This window comes from Heteronotia binoei, chromosome 5 (genome assembly GCF_032191835.1).
Source record: "Heteronotia binoei isolate CCM8104 ecotype False Entrance Well chromosome 5, APGP_CSIRO_Hbin_v1, whole genome shotgun sequence".
In the NCBI taxonomy this organism is placed as follows: Eukaryota; Metazoa; Chordata; class Lepidosauria; order Squamata; family Gekkonidae; genus Heteronotia; species Heteronotia binoei.
The window spans coordinates 77,593,980-77,609,798 of record NC_083227.1 but is presented as its reverse complement, the minus strand read 5'-3'; the positions used below and the strand labels follow the sequence as shown (position 1 = coordinate 77,609,798).

At 44.0% G+C, this 15,819-nt stretch overlaps 1 protein-coding gene across 2 annotated transcripts in view; it reads left to right on the top strand.

Moving 5' to 3' along the window:
- The window catches only part of LOC132572521 (netrin-4-like), a 97,236-nt gene that overhangs the window by 33,578 nt on the left and 47,839 nt on the right, over positions 1-15,819 (top strand). For both annotated transcript variants that reach the window (XM_060239661.1, XM_060239662.1), the window contains exon 3: positions 2,404-2,667. In XM_060239661.1, the coding sequence (XP_060095644.1) occupies positions 2,404-2,667 (264 nt within the window). The remainder of the gene's footprint in view (positions 1-2,403; positions 2,668-15,819) is intronic.

Below are 15,819 nucleotides of genomic sequence, written 5' to 3'. Positions count from 1 at the left end.
AGGCTGACAATGAAGCATACCTTGGTCTTGTCCTTGGGGAAGTCTCTGGCACGTAATTCAATATACAGTTTGCACTGTGCCAGGAATGCAGGAAACTCCTCCACCTTCCCAGCAAACTTCTCTGGGGGAAGCACTGGGCACTTGGGTGGGGCAGCGACAGTAGCTTGCTGCTGCTGTTGCAGGTGAGCCACCATTTGAGTGAGGTGTTGTACCTGAGTTAGCAAGACTGCTAGCTGCTCAGAGCCTCCACTTGCCTCCTCATCCATCTTGTGGAGTGAGTGTGTAGGTGGAAGCAATCTGTCATGTTCTCAGGGTGCAGCCAGGCAGGAGTCCAAAGCCACTCCAAGGTCAAAGTCCAGGAAATCAAGCAGGAGCCAAGTCACCAATGCAGAATCACAAACTGGAATCAGAAGTCAATGTCCAAAAGCCAAAAGGTCAGGGTGCCAAGAAAATCAAGCGGGTCAGGATCAGGAAGAAGCGTGGATGCAAGCCAGAGAATAGACTTGTTGCTTCACAAGGTTGCCAGGTCCTGGGTGGGAGCTATATAGGAACCTCAATCAACCTGCTCCCTGGGTGGCAGTGACTCTGCTAGAACTCAGGGCTGAGAGAACTGAAGCATTGGCGTGCCTCATGTTTTCGCTCTGAAAGTTCTTTCCGGAGTCTGCTTCGAACTCTTGAGATAGGAGGAGGAGAGCTTGCAGGAGATTGATCAGCAGCAGCTGTCACTGGTGCCTGGAGAGTGATTGATGGGCCAGCTGCTGTTTGCTCAGCTGAGGAACTGGCTGGCACCTCTTCCAGGTCTGTTAACCCTTCCAGCTCCCCCTCATCAGGGCTCATGACACATGTGCTATAACAATCTTACAATGATAGCATGTTTAATGATGGTGGATGGCTGTCTATCCATTCTGTATCTGGTTTCATCTTCAGCTGCTACATCCAAATGTTCTGTAAAAAACCATAGGATCAGGCCTGTGCTCCTGGCATCTCAATCTAATTTCCTTGAAAGAGCGCCCGTTCCCACCACTATACTTTCCCCTCCCTAGGAGTTCTGGTATCCCCAGCCCAGTGATCACCTTTTGCTGATGGTCTAGGTGTCAAACATGTGGCCCGGGGGCCAAATCAGGCCCCCAAGCAACTGGCTGTCATATGCTTCCTTCTCCCTCTCTCTTGCTTCCTTCTGCATCACAGCTTGTTTTGCCAGGCTTGCTCAATCACACAGGAGCTACAGAGCAAAACTCCTATTTTTTCCATTTGGTTGAGGCTTTTCCCTTGAGGAGGAAGGGGGGAGGGATAGCTTGCTTTGCCAGGCTCTCAATTGCACAGAAGAGTTACTGAGCCAAACCTCTCTTCCTTCTATTGGTTGAGGCTCCTCCCCCTCCTGGTCCCCTGGGGAAGGAAGGAAAGAGCCAGAGCATCCTTTGCCCAGGGGAGAAATACAAAGAAAGCACCTTTAAGACCAACAAGTAATAATGTTTTAAACATGTTTTAATTTTTTAAAAAAATCTTTGTGCTGTATGTCTGTTTTGTAAAATTTATATCTCTGCTACCTTATCTTAACTAGGTACCCACATGGTCTGGCCCAACATGGCCTGGTCTGACAGGGTCTCATTCATGTCAGATTCAGCCCTCATAACAAATGAGTTTGACACCCCTGGTCTAGAATGTCAGCTGGCATGACATCACTCCCAGGTCACACTGAAAGTAACATCATTACACCAGGGGATCAATTGTGGCCCTCCCCCATTTCACAATCAACATTTCTTCCCACTAACCTGTTGAGTGGCAATGGGCAATGGGATGGCCCATGAAGGCTGCTTGAAATTGCCCCCATTACCATGTGAACCAGAAACATTTTCTTCATGTTACCACAGATCTCTTAAAATAAGGTATGTGATGGCATGGATAATGGGAAATCTCAATGAATACAGTTTGCCTGATGGAGGCAGCCATTATAACGTACAATTTGAAGGAGCCATTATGTGGCAGTTGTTTTACCTGCTCCATCCCTAAGCAAGGGAGGGGACAGAAAGTCTGCAGCACCTTCTGAACAGGAGGACTTGGGGAGGCGGGGCGGGGGGGGACATTCTTAAGAGCTGTTATGTTTGGTGATTAGAGTTCCTTCTGCCAATTGCTTCTTTGTTATGGCACCTGATCTCTACATTAGAGATTTAAACTAGTTTAGCAGTCTTTCCCTCCCCCAAGCAACTCCTAGGAATTATATTTTTATGAGGGATCCGTTTGGGGAATTTACAGTATCTTCTTTTACATTTCCTAGTATTCTCTGGGAAAACCCATAGCAACTAAAAATCCAACAAAGGTTTATGGTTGTCACTGTTGGTCTTATATTTGGATGATTGTGTCATGTCATATGAATATATTTCCCCCCTTTCTCTTGGCTTACAGGTGATCTTTCGTGCCTTAACTCCCGCTAACAAAATTGAAGACCCATACAGCCCTGAAGCACAAGATCTACTGAAACTTACCAACTTGCGGCTTCTCTTATTAAAGAGACAAGACTGTCCTTGTCAAGGCTCAGGACTGCTGGAGAAACCACACAGATTTGCCCACTATGCCATCTATGATCTAATTGTCCGGGGCAGCTGCTTTTGCAATGGCCATGCAGAAGAATGTCAACATGCCAATGGGACCAGGACCATAGATAACATGGTGAGTATTCCTGCAATGCCTCCTTCTGATACCCAGTGCTTTCCCAATAGTTTTAATAGCCATGTAACTAGACTTATATAGACCAGAAGCCCTTGAATGATGTCACAGTCATTCACTCTAAGTAATAAAACCAAATCTGGTTAAGCCTTCCTTAATTGTAACCAAAGCTTTGTTCAAAGGATACCACATTAATAGTGCTGCTGTAGAAAAACTAGTTTGGTTGAAATTCCATGTCATACTGGTGACATATAGAAATGGAAATCACATGGATATGTAAGTTAAAATAGCATCTTTCATCTCTCTTATCTCTACTGCCTCTGGAGCTGCTGCCACAGGTGGTGGTGAGGGGGTAAATAGAATTAGTGGGATGACATTATATCCTAAAACTTTGGTGAGTGAGGAAAAGTCATATTTTCCCTACTTTTTGTGCCTTCCCAGAGAATCTAAGATAGTAGTCTACTTAGGATAATAATGGCTGATAACAGACAGGCATTTTGGGGTGACTGGGAGGCATCCCAAATCAGGATGGCTCAAAAAGAACCGTCCTGAAGCCTCCAAATGCTCCCTGTAGCTCCATTTTGCAGACCCTGTGGTAGGGTTGCCAATCCCCAACTGGGGGCAGGGGATCCCTGATATGGAGGCCCTCCCCCTGCTTCAGGTTTATCAGAAAGTGGGGGGAGGAAAATGTCTGCTGTGCAGTCCATTATTCCCTATGGAGACTGGTTTTCAGAGGGTATAATGGAGAATCAATCCATGGGTATCTGGGTCTCTAAGGGGGCTGTTTTTTGAGGTAGAGGCACCTGATTTTCAGCAAAGCATTTTGTGCCTCTGCTCATATAAACCCCCAAGTTCCAAAAAGATTGGACAAGGGGGTCCAATTCAGTGAGCCCCAAAAGAAGGTATCCTATCCTTCATTATTTCCAAATGAAGGGAAGGAATTTAAAAGATGTGTGGTCCCTTTAAATGTGATGGCCAGAACTCCCTTTGGAGTTCAATCATGTTTGTCACACCCTTGCTCCTGGCTCAGTCCCCAAAGTTTCCTGGCTCCACCCCCAAAGTCCTCAGATATTTCCTGAGCTGGACTTGGCAACACTACCCTGCAGAATTGTAATAATTGAGGCCCCTGACCTCAATCTGGAGCATGTTCCACCAGGCAGGGGCCAGGACTGAAAAGGCCCTGATCCTGGTCGAGGCAAGGTGCATGTCCTTCAGGCCAAGGACTACTAGGCGGTGCTGCTCAGAAGAGCACAAGGCTCTTAGGAACACATGGGGAGAGACAGTCTAAAAGGTATGTTGGCGAACACTGGTGGTCTTAAAATATTATTTTATCACATATGTTTTAAATTGTTAGCTACCTTGGTGGCCCTTGTAAATTCAGAAAGGTGGGATACAGATTCTGTAACTAAATAATAGTAATGATCATGCCTATGATTTTTTAAAATTATTTGTATATATTTAGCATTTAATATCAGCAATGTACCGGGTAGTAGGTCTAACACAATTGTTTTCTTTTTAAATGAAAGCAGGAGAGTTAAATCCTCTCCTGATTAACAGTTGCTCTTAGTTCTTACCTTATTTCTGCCTCTAGAGAAATGCCAGATTTGTAAGGAGCCTGGGAATTAGTTGTTTTTCAGATAAGCTGGGAACAAGTTTTATAATTACATCTAAAATAAAATGACAGAATGAGGGCATATTTACAAAGGTCATGTGGATTTTGTGACTTACATTTTGCCTACATGTACAAAACCATAAGGATCATTGTGCTGGATCCAAACTAAATTGGCAATTTCCACAGATTCGCACTTCCCACTGCAGTCTCTCCCTGTGTCATTGTTTAGGGTCAGAGGGCTACAGAGGGAGGGGAGGCAGGAAAGTTCTGTTCTGTTGATGGGAAATTTAGTCTTGATCCAACCCTGCTTTATACCAGCTAGGGTTGCCATGTCCCCAGGTGGGAGCAGGGGATCCCCCAATTTCACGTGGTCTTTCCTGCCCTCAAACAGCAATGTTGCCACACAATGTTGCTGACATGATGACATCACATGGGAGTGATATCATCATGTTGGCAGCATTGTGGGGGCATTCTGGTTTGAGGGTAAAACCATGGTTTGAGGGCAAATTTTTCCATAGAGTTTTGCCCTCTATCAGAGCATCCTGTGCAATATCACCAATGTGATGACATCACTTCTGGATGATGTAATCACATCGATAGCATTGCACAGTGCCATTACTGTTTGGGAACAGAACCCCTACTCCTTCCAGAAGGCTCCCTCCCAGACAGTCATGCTGGCAGAACTTACCTGGCAACCCTAATACCAGATCAGATCTTTGGCCTGTCAAACTCAGTACAGTCTGCTTTAGCTAATAGCAGATCTTCAGAATCATAGGTGAAGGTCTTTTCCAGCATTGCTACATTGAGTACCTTAACTGCAGATGTCAGGAACCAAAGCTGGGACCTTTTGCAGGTAAATCACGTGTTCCATCATGGAGCCATGCCTTACCTCCTATGTTTTTTGAAATGTGTAGCTCTACTTTTCACACTGGGAAGATCATCTCTGGGAACTAAAGCCTGGAGCTACAGCACCCAAATTATTCCCTGAGGATTTGTAAGCCTGGCAGTTATATTAGAAGCTGGTTATCTGAGCCTTAGAAGATAAAAGTGAGACAAACCAAGAATGTGTGACAAGAGTTTATACCAGAACCTTGGGAAGAGAATGGGAGAGAAAACCATACAATTAAATAAAGATAGCATTGTGGAAGTAATGATAACCAAAGCTTGTTTTTCAGGGATATTAAAGGTGTGCTCTAAGTTCAGATTCCAAAGCAAAGTTCAAACCGTCTGCCCAGAAGCAGCAGCGTCACTTAGCAGCTGAACTCAGCCAAGTTTCTTAAGGTTCTTTGGCTTTTAAAAGAAATCTACAAGTCTAATCAGTTTGAAATGCTTTACTCGTGGCATTGCCTGGCATTAAAAAGTCAAGGACTCCTTTCACAACAAATTTCATGTCCCTCTAAGATATTTGTAATGTTGGCTCCTTTTCTGCCAGGATGGGCACTTTTGACTTAAATTTATTGTGGCTTTAGAGAGTATTATTGTAAAATTTTAAAATGTCTTAAGTAAAATTCTTAGTGCTCTTCAGCTCTGGTATAAAGTCCCAAGTCTCTTAGCAACAAAATATGTTATTATACCCCACCCACCGCAGATATGGACCCACTTAAGGAATGAGTCGTAAGAGGAAATCAAACTACTACAAATACTAGTGGCAAAGACTTTATAAGATGAATAATGTGTTAAATTAAGACAGCTGGTAGAAAAATAAACACTCTGCCCATCAAACAGAAAAACATACCATGGCTCACGCACAGTGTTTCCTCTAAGCTGAGTTCATGTAAACTAGCTCAGTTTTTTAGCCTGTGGCTCACACAATTCTAGCAGGAGCTCGTTTGCACATTAGGCCACATACTCCTGATGTAGCCAGTCCTCTAAGAGCTCTTTTTTGTAAGCTCTTGGAACATTGGCTACATCCGGGGTGTGTGGCCTAATATGCAAGGGAGCTCCTGCTAGAATTCCACCCCTGTTCACATATTTTTTGTTTTAGCTCAGCCTGCTCAGGAAAGATGGCGCACTAATTTATGCAAAAGCTCACAACTTTAATGCCAGTAGCTCACAAAGCAGAATTTTTGCTCACAAGACTCCACAGCTTAGAGGGAACATTGCTCACCCAGCTGGCATGTTTTTCAAACCATTGTTTTATTTTTGTCTTTATATATTTTCTGTTAATTGTAATGAAACAGAATTTGTTATGCCACAAAATGACTACATGCAGCACAAAATGACTTAATGCAGTACAAGATTAAATAGTTTGTTTAACTAAAATTCACAAACTGCTCACAACATCCTAGAAGACAATGGGACATCCTAGAAGAAAATGGGAAGAATGCATCCTGGAATGTGCACTGATACATCAACAAAAGATTATTTTTCTATAAGAAAAAACTTTAGTGATATCCCATGGATTTATTTAATTGTTTATTTATAAACTACCATTTTCTGCAAAACTGCAGCCTCAAAGCAATTTACAGAGAAACACCATATAAATAATAAAACCTCACACACATTTAAGCAGTACAGAACACAAACCAGAAGCAATGTCAGCTGGCCCCAACTTTTTTCATGTGTTCAGCCAGCATCATCAATATATTAGACTCTGCATATAAGAACATAAGAATATAAGAGAAGCCATGTTAGATCAGGCCAATGGCCCATCCAGTCCAACATTCTGTGTCACACACACACTGTGGCTAATAGCCACTGATGGACCTCTGCTCCATATTTTTATCTAACCCCTTCTTGAAGGTGGCTATGCTTGTGGACGCCACCACCTCCTGTGGCAGTGAATTCCACATGTTAATCACCCTTTGGGTGAAGAAGTACTTCCTTTTATCCATTTTAACCTGTCTGCTCAGCAATTTCATCGAATGCCCACGAGTTCTTGTATTGTGAGAAAGGGAGAAAAGTACTTCTTTCTCTACTTTCTCCATCCCATGCATTATCTTGTAAACTTCTATCATGTCACCCCTCAGTCGACGTTTCTCCAAGCTAAAGAGCCCTAAGCGTTTCAACCTTTCTTCATAGGGAAGGTGTTCCAGCCCTTTAATCATTTTAGTTGCCCTTTTCTGAACTTTCTCCAATGCTATAATATCCTTTTTGAGGTGTGGCGACCAGAACTGCACACAGTACTCCAAATGAGACCGCACCATCGATTTATACAGAGGCATTATGATACTGGCTGATTTGTTTTCAATTCCCTTCCTAATAATTCCCAGCATGGCGTTGGCCTTTTTTATTGCAAACGCACACTGTCTTGACATTTTCAGTGAATTATCTACCATGACCCCAAGATCTCTCTCTTGGTCTGTCTCTGCCAGTTCACACCCCATCAACTTGTATTTGTAGCTGGGATTCTTGGCCCCAATGTGCATTACTTTGCTCTTGGCCACATTGAACCTCATCTGCCACGTTGACGCCCACTCACCCAGCCTCAACAGATCCCTTTGGAGTTCCTCACAATCCTCTCTGGTTCTCACCACCCTGAACAATTTAGTGTCATCCACAAATTTGGCCACTTCACTGCTCACTCCCAACTCTAAATCATTTATGAACAAGTTAAAGAGGATGGGACCCAGTACCGAGCCCTGCGGCACCCCACTGCTTACCGTCCTCCACTGCAAAGACTGCCCATTTATACTCACTCTCTGCTTCCTATTACTCAGCCAGTTTTTGATCCACAAGAGGACCTGTCCTTTTACTCCATGACTCTCAAGCTTTCTAAGGAGCCTTTGATGAGGAACTTTTATCAAAAGATAATGAGGAACTTTATCAAAAGATAAATATATGCAGATGGACTATAATAAATTAAGAGGTTATGAATATGGCAGCATTCACCATAGCAGAAGGTTTCAGGGGGGTTAAGATGGAATAGATGAGGGAGTTGTGCAAGAACCATTAATTTGTGTGTGTCTCACAGCCATCTTGATTGCTTTCAACAGATATTCAAATACCATCCTCATGTCCATCATTTATAGCAAGGGTAACCAGTTGGTGACTTGCAAGTCCATTCCCATCTACTAAAGGAATGTTAACTAGCCTACCAAAATTTAATCAAGGAATTGTATGATTTTGTTGGAAAAGATTGCACTGTAGTGTCATTTATATGGAATGAGAAAATATTTCCAAATTGTAAGAGATGGACATAATAGGGCTGTCAAGCCCCCAGTCCGGGCAGGGGTTCCCCCGCCTGGGAGGTTCCCAACCTGCCAGCCCGCATTGGGCCAGTGGGGCGGAACCTCCCCCAACGTCACTGGCATGATGATGTCACCTGGAAGTGACATCATCACGCCGGCAACATTGCACAGCGACCACTCTAGGTGTTTCCGGGAAAACGCTATGGTTTTCCCGAACGCTCTAGCCATTTGGGAGGGGAAACTCTATGGTACAATAGGTACCATAGAGTTTTCCCCTCCCAAATGGCTAGAGTGTTCAGGAACTGGTAGGATACATAAATACTGGACTTTCTGTGGTGTCGGGGAAGTCTGGGTTGAGCAGAGGGGGCTGACAACTGCAGGACAAGGGACAGATGTTTCTATCTGGATGAGTACTTTACATTCACTGGGGGGGAAACAATGACAACAGACCAAAGTGTTCATCTGATTGCAGCCCAAGAGTCATTCTGTTATTTTTTAAATGATTTCAAAATGGGAATTGTATTGGGGCATCGTAGTGTACACTAGATTATATTCTAGGGTTGCCAAGTACCTTTAAGCCCCCAGCAGGGGACGTTCATAAAAAAAAATGGTCCTTAGGTTGTTTCGAGGCTTAAAGCTCTTCTTCCAGGGACCGTCTGTTGTCAGTGTACTGTACAGTAGGTAAGTGGTGTCAAGATACACCTTCTAATATTCTGTATGTCTCAATTCATTTTACCTTTTTCATTCATTCATAATGCATTACGCTGAAATATCTCTGCTCTCCAAATTCAGCTAAGACCATCAATTGTTGTGGATGTTGTTCACCAAGAAAAAGTCAGTAGGAATGAGAGTGGCTTGTCGTGGATGGTGATTTGTTGTATGATCTCCCATTATTTGTTGTATGATTTCACATTATTTATATTGAATTTTGAATTAAACTGAATATAGAGTGTTGATATATACTGGCCTAGTTGCCTTTGATTTTTTGCACAGAGAGAGGTTTTTTGATGTGCTTGAACTACTGATCCCAGCAGCCTCCTCCAGCAATCCCATTGGCCACCAGCTGCAGCCATCCTGCCAGGATTTTTAGGCACTGCTTCTCATGAGTGCCTATGTGCATGCCCAGAAGACAAATGATTAAGAAAAACTGCCCCCACCCCATTCCGTAGCTGCTGAATCTAATTGATTGACCACAGGGTGAGCATGTGGTAAGGGGGTTAAGGGGGGGGGGCGTGTCTGATCAAAACTCTCCATTTCAAAGAAACTCAGATAAATTAGAGATGGCTCCAGAGTGCAGTAAACGAGCGTACAAGTTGGCCAAAAGTCTGGTTTAAAAGATGGTAGAAATGTCAACAAGCAGGTTGAATATCTTGATCTGCTGTACATTGTAAGTTTTTGGAATTTACCAGTGCATATGAAAAATGTCTTTACAAAATATTTGCAGTGTCCACATTTTTCTTCTTTCCTGTTGTTTTCCCACAGCAGTCTATCCCCCACAGGCACAGTTTAGACTTAGTTTTATGGCATTTTCTCTGATAATGAGAACATGGAGCAAGAAGGGAAGAGAGCAAGAGGGAAGGGTAAATGTCCTTAGAAAAATCAGGTAGTGTGCTTTATTTGTTTAAAAGGCCTCACAAGGTCTAATGGTCCCCTTGATGCCATATCCTGTTATGACAAAAAATAACAGTTGTCCACTGAAAAATAACTGCATAAGTGCATAAATGCACGTGACACTAAGAAAGCATTCCTCTTCCCTGGTCCTTTTCCATATCCCAACATTAGTATGAAAACCAAACGGGTTTGCTAACCTCCACTTGGGGCCTGGAGATCTCCTGGCATTACAACTGATCTCCAGACTACAAAAACTCAATTTCTCTGGAGAAGATGGCTGATCTGGAGGGTGGACTGTATGGTATTATACTCTACTTCCCCAGGCCCCATCCCCAAATCACCAATGCAATGTTGGCAACTCTAATCTCAAATGCTATTGGAGCAAAAAAAAATTAAGATAAAGATACTGCTGAGAAAAGGGGCAGAGGAGGTCTTGTAGGGCTATTTTGATTGGCAAAAAGAAAGCTTCTGTTTTCTGGCTGTTTGGGGTACCTGGAGTCATTACTTGTTACTTCTCTGTATTATTTCCATAACCATCTTTGGGGACTCCCATAAGATTCACTCCATGATTGTTTTAACAATCTGTCTATACATTACAAAGGCCTCATGTTTGTTGGCGAACACATGTGAAATGGGAGTTGTGTGCCTCCCAGATGCACACAGGGTCTTTTCTACCCGCTGTGAAAAGCAGCTTTAGCTATTATTGTGTCTGAAACATCCCATGGAGATACTATTGGCTCTAGGCTTCCCAAACCTCCCGCTCTGGCGGGAGACTTCTGGGTTCGCAGCCTCATCTCCCGCTCTTCAAAACTCTGGAAGCGGGGGTGGGGTGGAGGGGGGGGAGAACATACCTATAGGCTTCATGTTGTAGAGCTCCTGAGCCGTTTGCAAAATGTCTGCCCCTTTAAGGCTGGGCAGGAAGCAGAAAGGGCTTCTGAGAACGGCCCCTCCCTTTCTTTTGCTTTCGTTTTCACAGGAAGTAGAGTTGTCCGGAGGAAGATCTGCTAAGTGTGTGTGTGAGAGAGGAAGGGGGCAGGGGATTCCCTAGTTTGGAGGCCCTCCCCCCCTTTAGAAAGAGTGGGGGGGAGGGAAATGTCTACTAGGCACTCTATTATTCCCTATGGAGAACGATTCCCATAGGGAATAATAGGAAATTGATCCGTGGGTATTGGGGGCTCAGGGGGGGCTATTTTTTGAGGTAGAGGCACCAAATTTTTAGTATAGCATCTAGTGCCTCTCCCCAAAATACCCCCCAAGTTTCAAAACGATTGGACCAGAGGGTCCAATTCTATGAGCCCCAAAATATGGTGCCCCTTAATTATTTCCTATGGAAGAAAGGCATTTTAAAAGATGTGCTGTCTCTTTAAATGTGATGGCAAGAACTCCCTTGGAGTTCAATTATGCTTGTCACATCCTTGTTCTTGGCTCCACCCCCAAAGTCTCCTGGCTCCACCCCCAAAGTCCCCAGGTTTTTCTTTAATTGGACTTGGCAACCCTAATTGGCTCCATTGTAAGACTTCATTGGAGCCAATGCAAGTAATGGGATTTTGATAGAGGTTCCAATAGCAGCTCCATTGGGTGCTTTGTGAGAGCCAGTTTGGTGTAGTGGTTGTGTGCGAACTCTTATCTGGGAGAACCAGGTTTGATTCCCCAATCCTCCACTTGCACCTGCTGAAATGGCCTTGGGTCAGCCATAGCTCTGGCAGAGGTTGTCCTTAAAAGGGCAGCTGCTGTGAGAGCCCTCTGAGCTCCACCCACATCACAGGGTGTCTGTTGTGGGGGAGGAAGATAAAGGAGATTGTAAGCCGCTCTGAGACTCTGAGATTCGGAGTGGAGGGCGGGATATAAATCCAATATCTTCTTCTTCTTTGTAGACATGAATACAGTGGGAGGAAGCTAAGACCACTCCTTCCTCTGTGTTATGGTCTAAGCTTGCCAGGCCTGGCAATATGGTGGAAGGCTTCCCCCCTAAACAGGGACATATTCAATGTCCCCGATGCAGTGATGTTACCCGGAAATGATGTCATCACTTAGGGGATGTCATCAAAAGATCACTTAGGGGACGTCATGCAAGGGATGCTCTGGTTTTGGGGAAGAATTTATGGTTTAAGCCCATGCCCCAGAACGAAAGTGTCCCCATGGAACATCCCTGCCTGCCCTCAGAACATCCCTCCCCCAAATTTCCGCACTGGAAGTCTGCTTTTGTGAGAAAAAAAATACCTCAGCTGTGTTGATTCATCACTTCCAAGGGGGACCTGTATAGTAAAACCATAGAGTTTCCAGAAATTCATAGAGCTATCCTATGTTGTAGAGGTACCCAATGTTGCACACTTCTAATTTTATTGCCTGTTGTTATTATTTAAGTCTGTTGTGATCCACCCTGAGCCCTCTCGCAGGATATGGTGGACTAGAAATAAATAAATAAATACATCCATTTCCCTGCCCCCAGTCCTCCCAGTGGTTCCCAGACTCAGCCTGGCAACTGACTTGTGGTCATAAATAGAAAAGATGCGTGCATCTGGAAGACACAAAACTCCCATTGCACATGTATTGAGTTCTCATGTTCCCCAGCTGACACAAAGACTTTGTAAAGTTTTGTTGTTGACGCAGTCAAGTTCAACTCTTTGTGATCCCATGGACCTAGTCATGCCAGGCCTTCCTGTCTTCCACCATCCTCCGAAGTCTGCTCAAATTAGGGGAGGGACAGTGGTTCAGTGGTAGAGCATCTGCTTGGTAAGCAGAAAGTCCCAGGGTAAATCCCTGGCATCTACAACTAAAAAGGGTCCAGACAAATAGGTGTGAAAAACCTCAGCTTGAGTCCCTGGAGAGCTGCTGCCAGTCTGAGTAGACAATACTGACTTTGATGAACCGAGGGTCTGATTCAGTATAAGGTAGCTTCATATGTTCGTAAATTCATGTTAGTTATATCAACAATGCTCTCCAGCGCCATATCTTTTAGCCTTTTGCTACTGTCCTCAGTTTATAATAATGATACTGTTTTGGGATAGATTTCTACTTACAGATCACTAAGGGTGATTCTGCACTCATGTTGGTCTGGGGCGGGCTTCCATTTTGGGGCTAAGCAAGCTGGCGATTTTGCAGCAGTTGCTCTGCACTGGCATTTTGCGCGGGGCAAACCCGCAATTTGTTCCGCCACAGTGTAAAACAGGTTTACACTGCAGCGTAAACAGTAAACAGGTTTACACTGCAGCGGGGCAAATTGCGAGTTTGCCCCATGCAAAATGCCGGCACAGAGCAACTAGTGCGAAATCGTCAGCTTGCTCCGCCCCAAAACGGAAGCCCGCCTCAGACCAACATGAGTGCAGAATCACCTTAAGTGTTCTATTATCTACTTTATTTATACTGCATCAAGTTTGAGAAAGTACAAATCATTTCCCAATTCTAGTACAGAGCAAAGTAGACCATTAGAAGTGACTCCATTTGTTGCTACCTATATATGTCCATTTCTCCTCTAACATTTTTAAATCTTGTGGTTTAAGTGTCACCATGCATTGCTAAAAAAAAAAGTTGGAGAAGCCTAGGGAAGTAGTGCTGAAAGGTGATGCAAAGGATAAAGCAGAACACTGGCAAGAAATGAGAGTGACTAACAAGAGGCAGCTTTCCTGTTTTATGTTTTCCCCATTAGATCAGAATTCTGTCCCCTGCCTTATGGTTAAAATTAGGGTCAAACCAATGCTAAATTGCCTCATTTGGTATTTGTTTTTGTCATTGTTGGCAAGTTTCAGTTCTTGCAAACATATTCATTTTATAAGATGTTGTTTTCATGCCATTTTTGTCATTGTCTTTTTCTCTTCCATAGCTTCATTTGCCCACTTTGCCATTTAATGACATTTGTCATTCTGACCTGCATGATTTTGTTGATATCATCACAGCACTACATAAAATGATCCTGCATAGCTTTGCAGCTCTTGAAGGTTAATAGGGTTAAATAGGTGAGATCAAATAAGTGATTGGTGAAAAGCACATGTTGGAGAAAAGCAAAAAAGGGGAGAAGAAGCAGAAGCGGCCTTGGGGAACAAGAAGTCCCTGAGCAGCATCAAAACACTATGAAACTTAGGCAAAGTATTTATTTGATAAGTTGTTTGACTGTGTCCAGGGCTTTTTTTTTTTTAGTAGAAAAAGCCCAGCAGGAGCTTATTTGCATATTAGGCCATACCCGATGCCTTCTCCAGCATGATGATGGTGCCTGCCACTCCCTGCCCCCCCCCGCCTATAGTCTAGTCATCAGAGAAGAATGAACTCTACCCTCCCTGATGGATCTAGCCTTCCCCAGTGGGCCCGCCTCCAGCCTCCCCACACCTTCCCCAGCATAGGCACACTGGTGAAGGCTGGAGCCTTCAGGGAGGCATCTTTAAATGCCTCCTTGTGCCTTCCCCAGCATTTCCAGCATAGCTGGCACACTGGGGAAGGCTAAAGCCATTGGGGAGCCATCTTTAAATGCCTCCCCAATGACTTCCCCAGCCCGCCTTTAATCATAGGGGAGGAGGGACTGCCATAATTGAAGGGACCATGCTGCCTCTGAGTCTGAGGTATGGCAAAAAAGAGGGATTGAAACTTTTTAAAAGTCTCTTCAGTTGTCAAAATAAAGAGCGATTTTTGACTAGGGACTGTTTCTGGTAGCTTGAGACAGCTGGAGAGTGTGCCCTCTACTTCATGTGACATGTCAGTCTGAGGCGGGGGAGAGAAACTTGAGTTATGCGAAGCAAAAACTGTTTTTCTCATTCATGGTCTTCTTCTTGGTGACTTGGGCTCATTTTCATTGCTTTGTCTAGAAGTACTTTCCCGCTGTTCCAAGTTACTTTCCACATTATCTGATCTAAGCTGAGCCAGTCTGACCTCCAAATGCCATCAGAGGGACTGTGTGTTGTACTGAGCATTCTGTATTTACAGAATAAGCTTTCTTGGGAGGAAAGAGGTTATTTATGCCAGTTAGTTAGCTAACATAAGAAATATTCAATGGACATTCACAATAGCTTGAAGAACAACTTTGACTTGTTTCTGGGGGCGGGGGAGGGAAGATAGGAAAGCTTGTTCTCATAAATTTTTGTCCAAGCTATGTTACATACAAACACCTGTAACAGAGTCTGGACAGACTTTATGCGGGGGAGGGGGAAGAGGAGGGTGCTTAACCTACTCCCTGCCAGCCATTTTTTCTTCTGCAGATTACCTGAGCTGCTGTTTTGTTCCATGGGAATCCATATGCATGTTTATGCTTGTAAGCATGCATCTGGAATATATTGATAACAGTGCTAGCCACATATTACCAGGGCTTTTTTTTTTGCTAGCCACATATTACCAGGGCTAACCACATATTACCATCAGGAACTCATTTGCATATTAGGCCACATACCCTGACATCACCATTGTTTCACACCCAGCTTTTTTGTAGAAAAATCCCAGCAGGAACTCATTTGCACATTAGGCCACACCTCCTGATGTCAAGCCAGCTGAAACTGCGTTCCTATGCATTTCTGCTAAAAAAAAAAAAGCCCTGCATATTACACTGAAGAATAGGTGTTGTTCCTATGATTGTGGTTCCTAATCCACAGGGGACTTGTGTTATATGAACAAGGATGGCAGGAGGTTCTGACTACTAAATTTAAGTCAGTCACCAGGGGTGCCTATGAAATTAGCAGTGTGAAACGATTAGATGGCTCATGTAGTGCCTACAGTCTAGTCATCAGAGAAGAATGCACTCTAGTCTGCTATCTGCATCATATTGTGATTGTAAGGGTCCTTTCTCTTGGCATTTCAGGGGGGAGGAGCTACTTCATAGTCTGC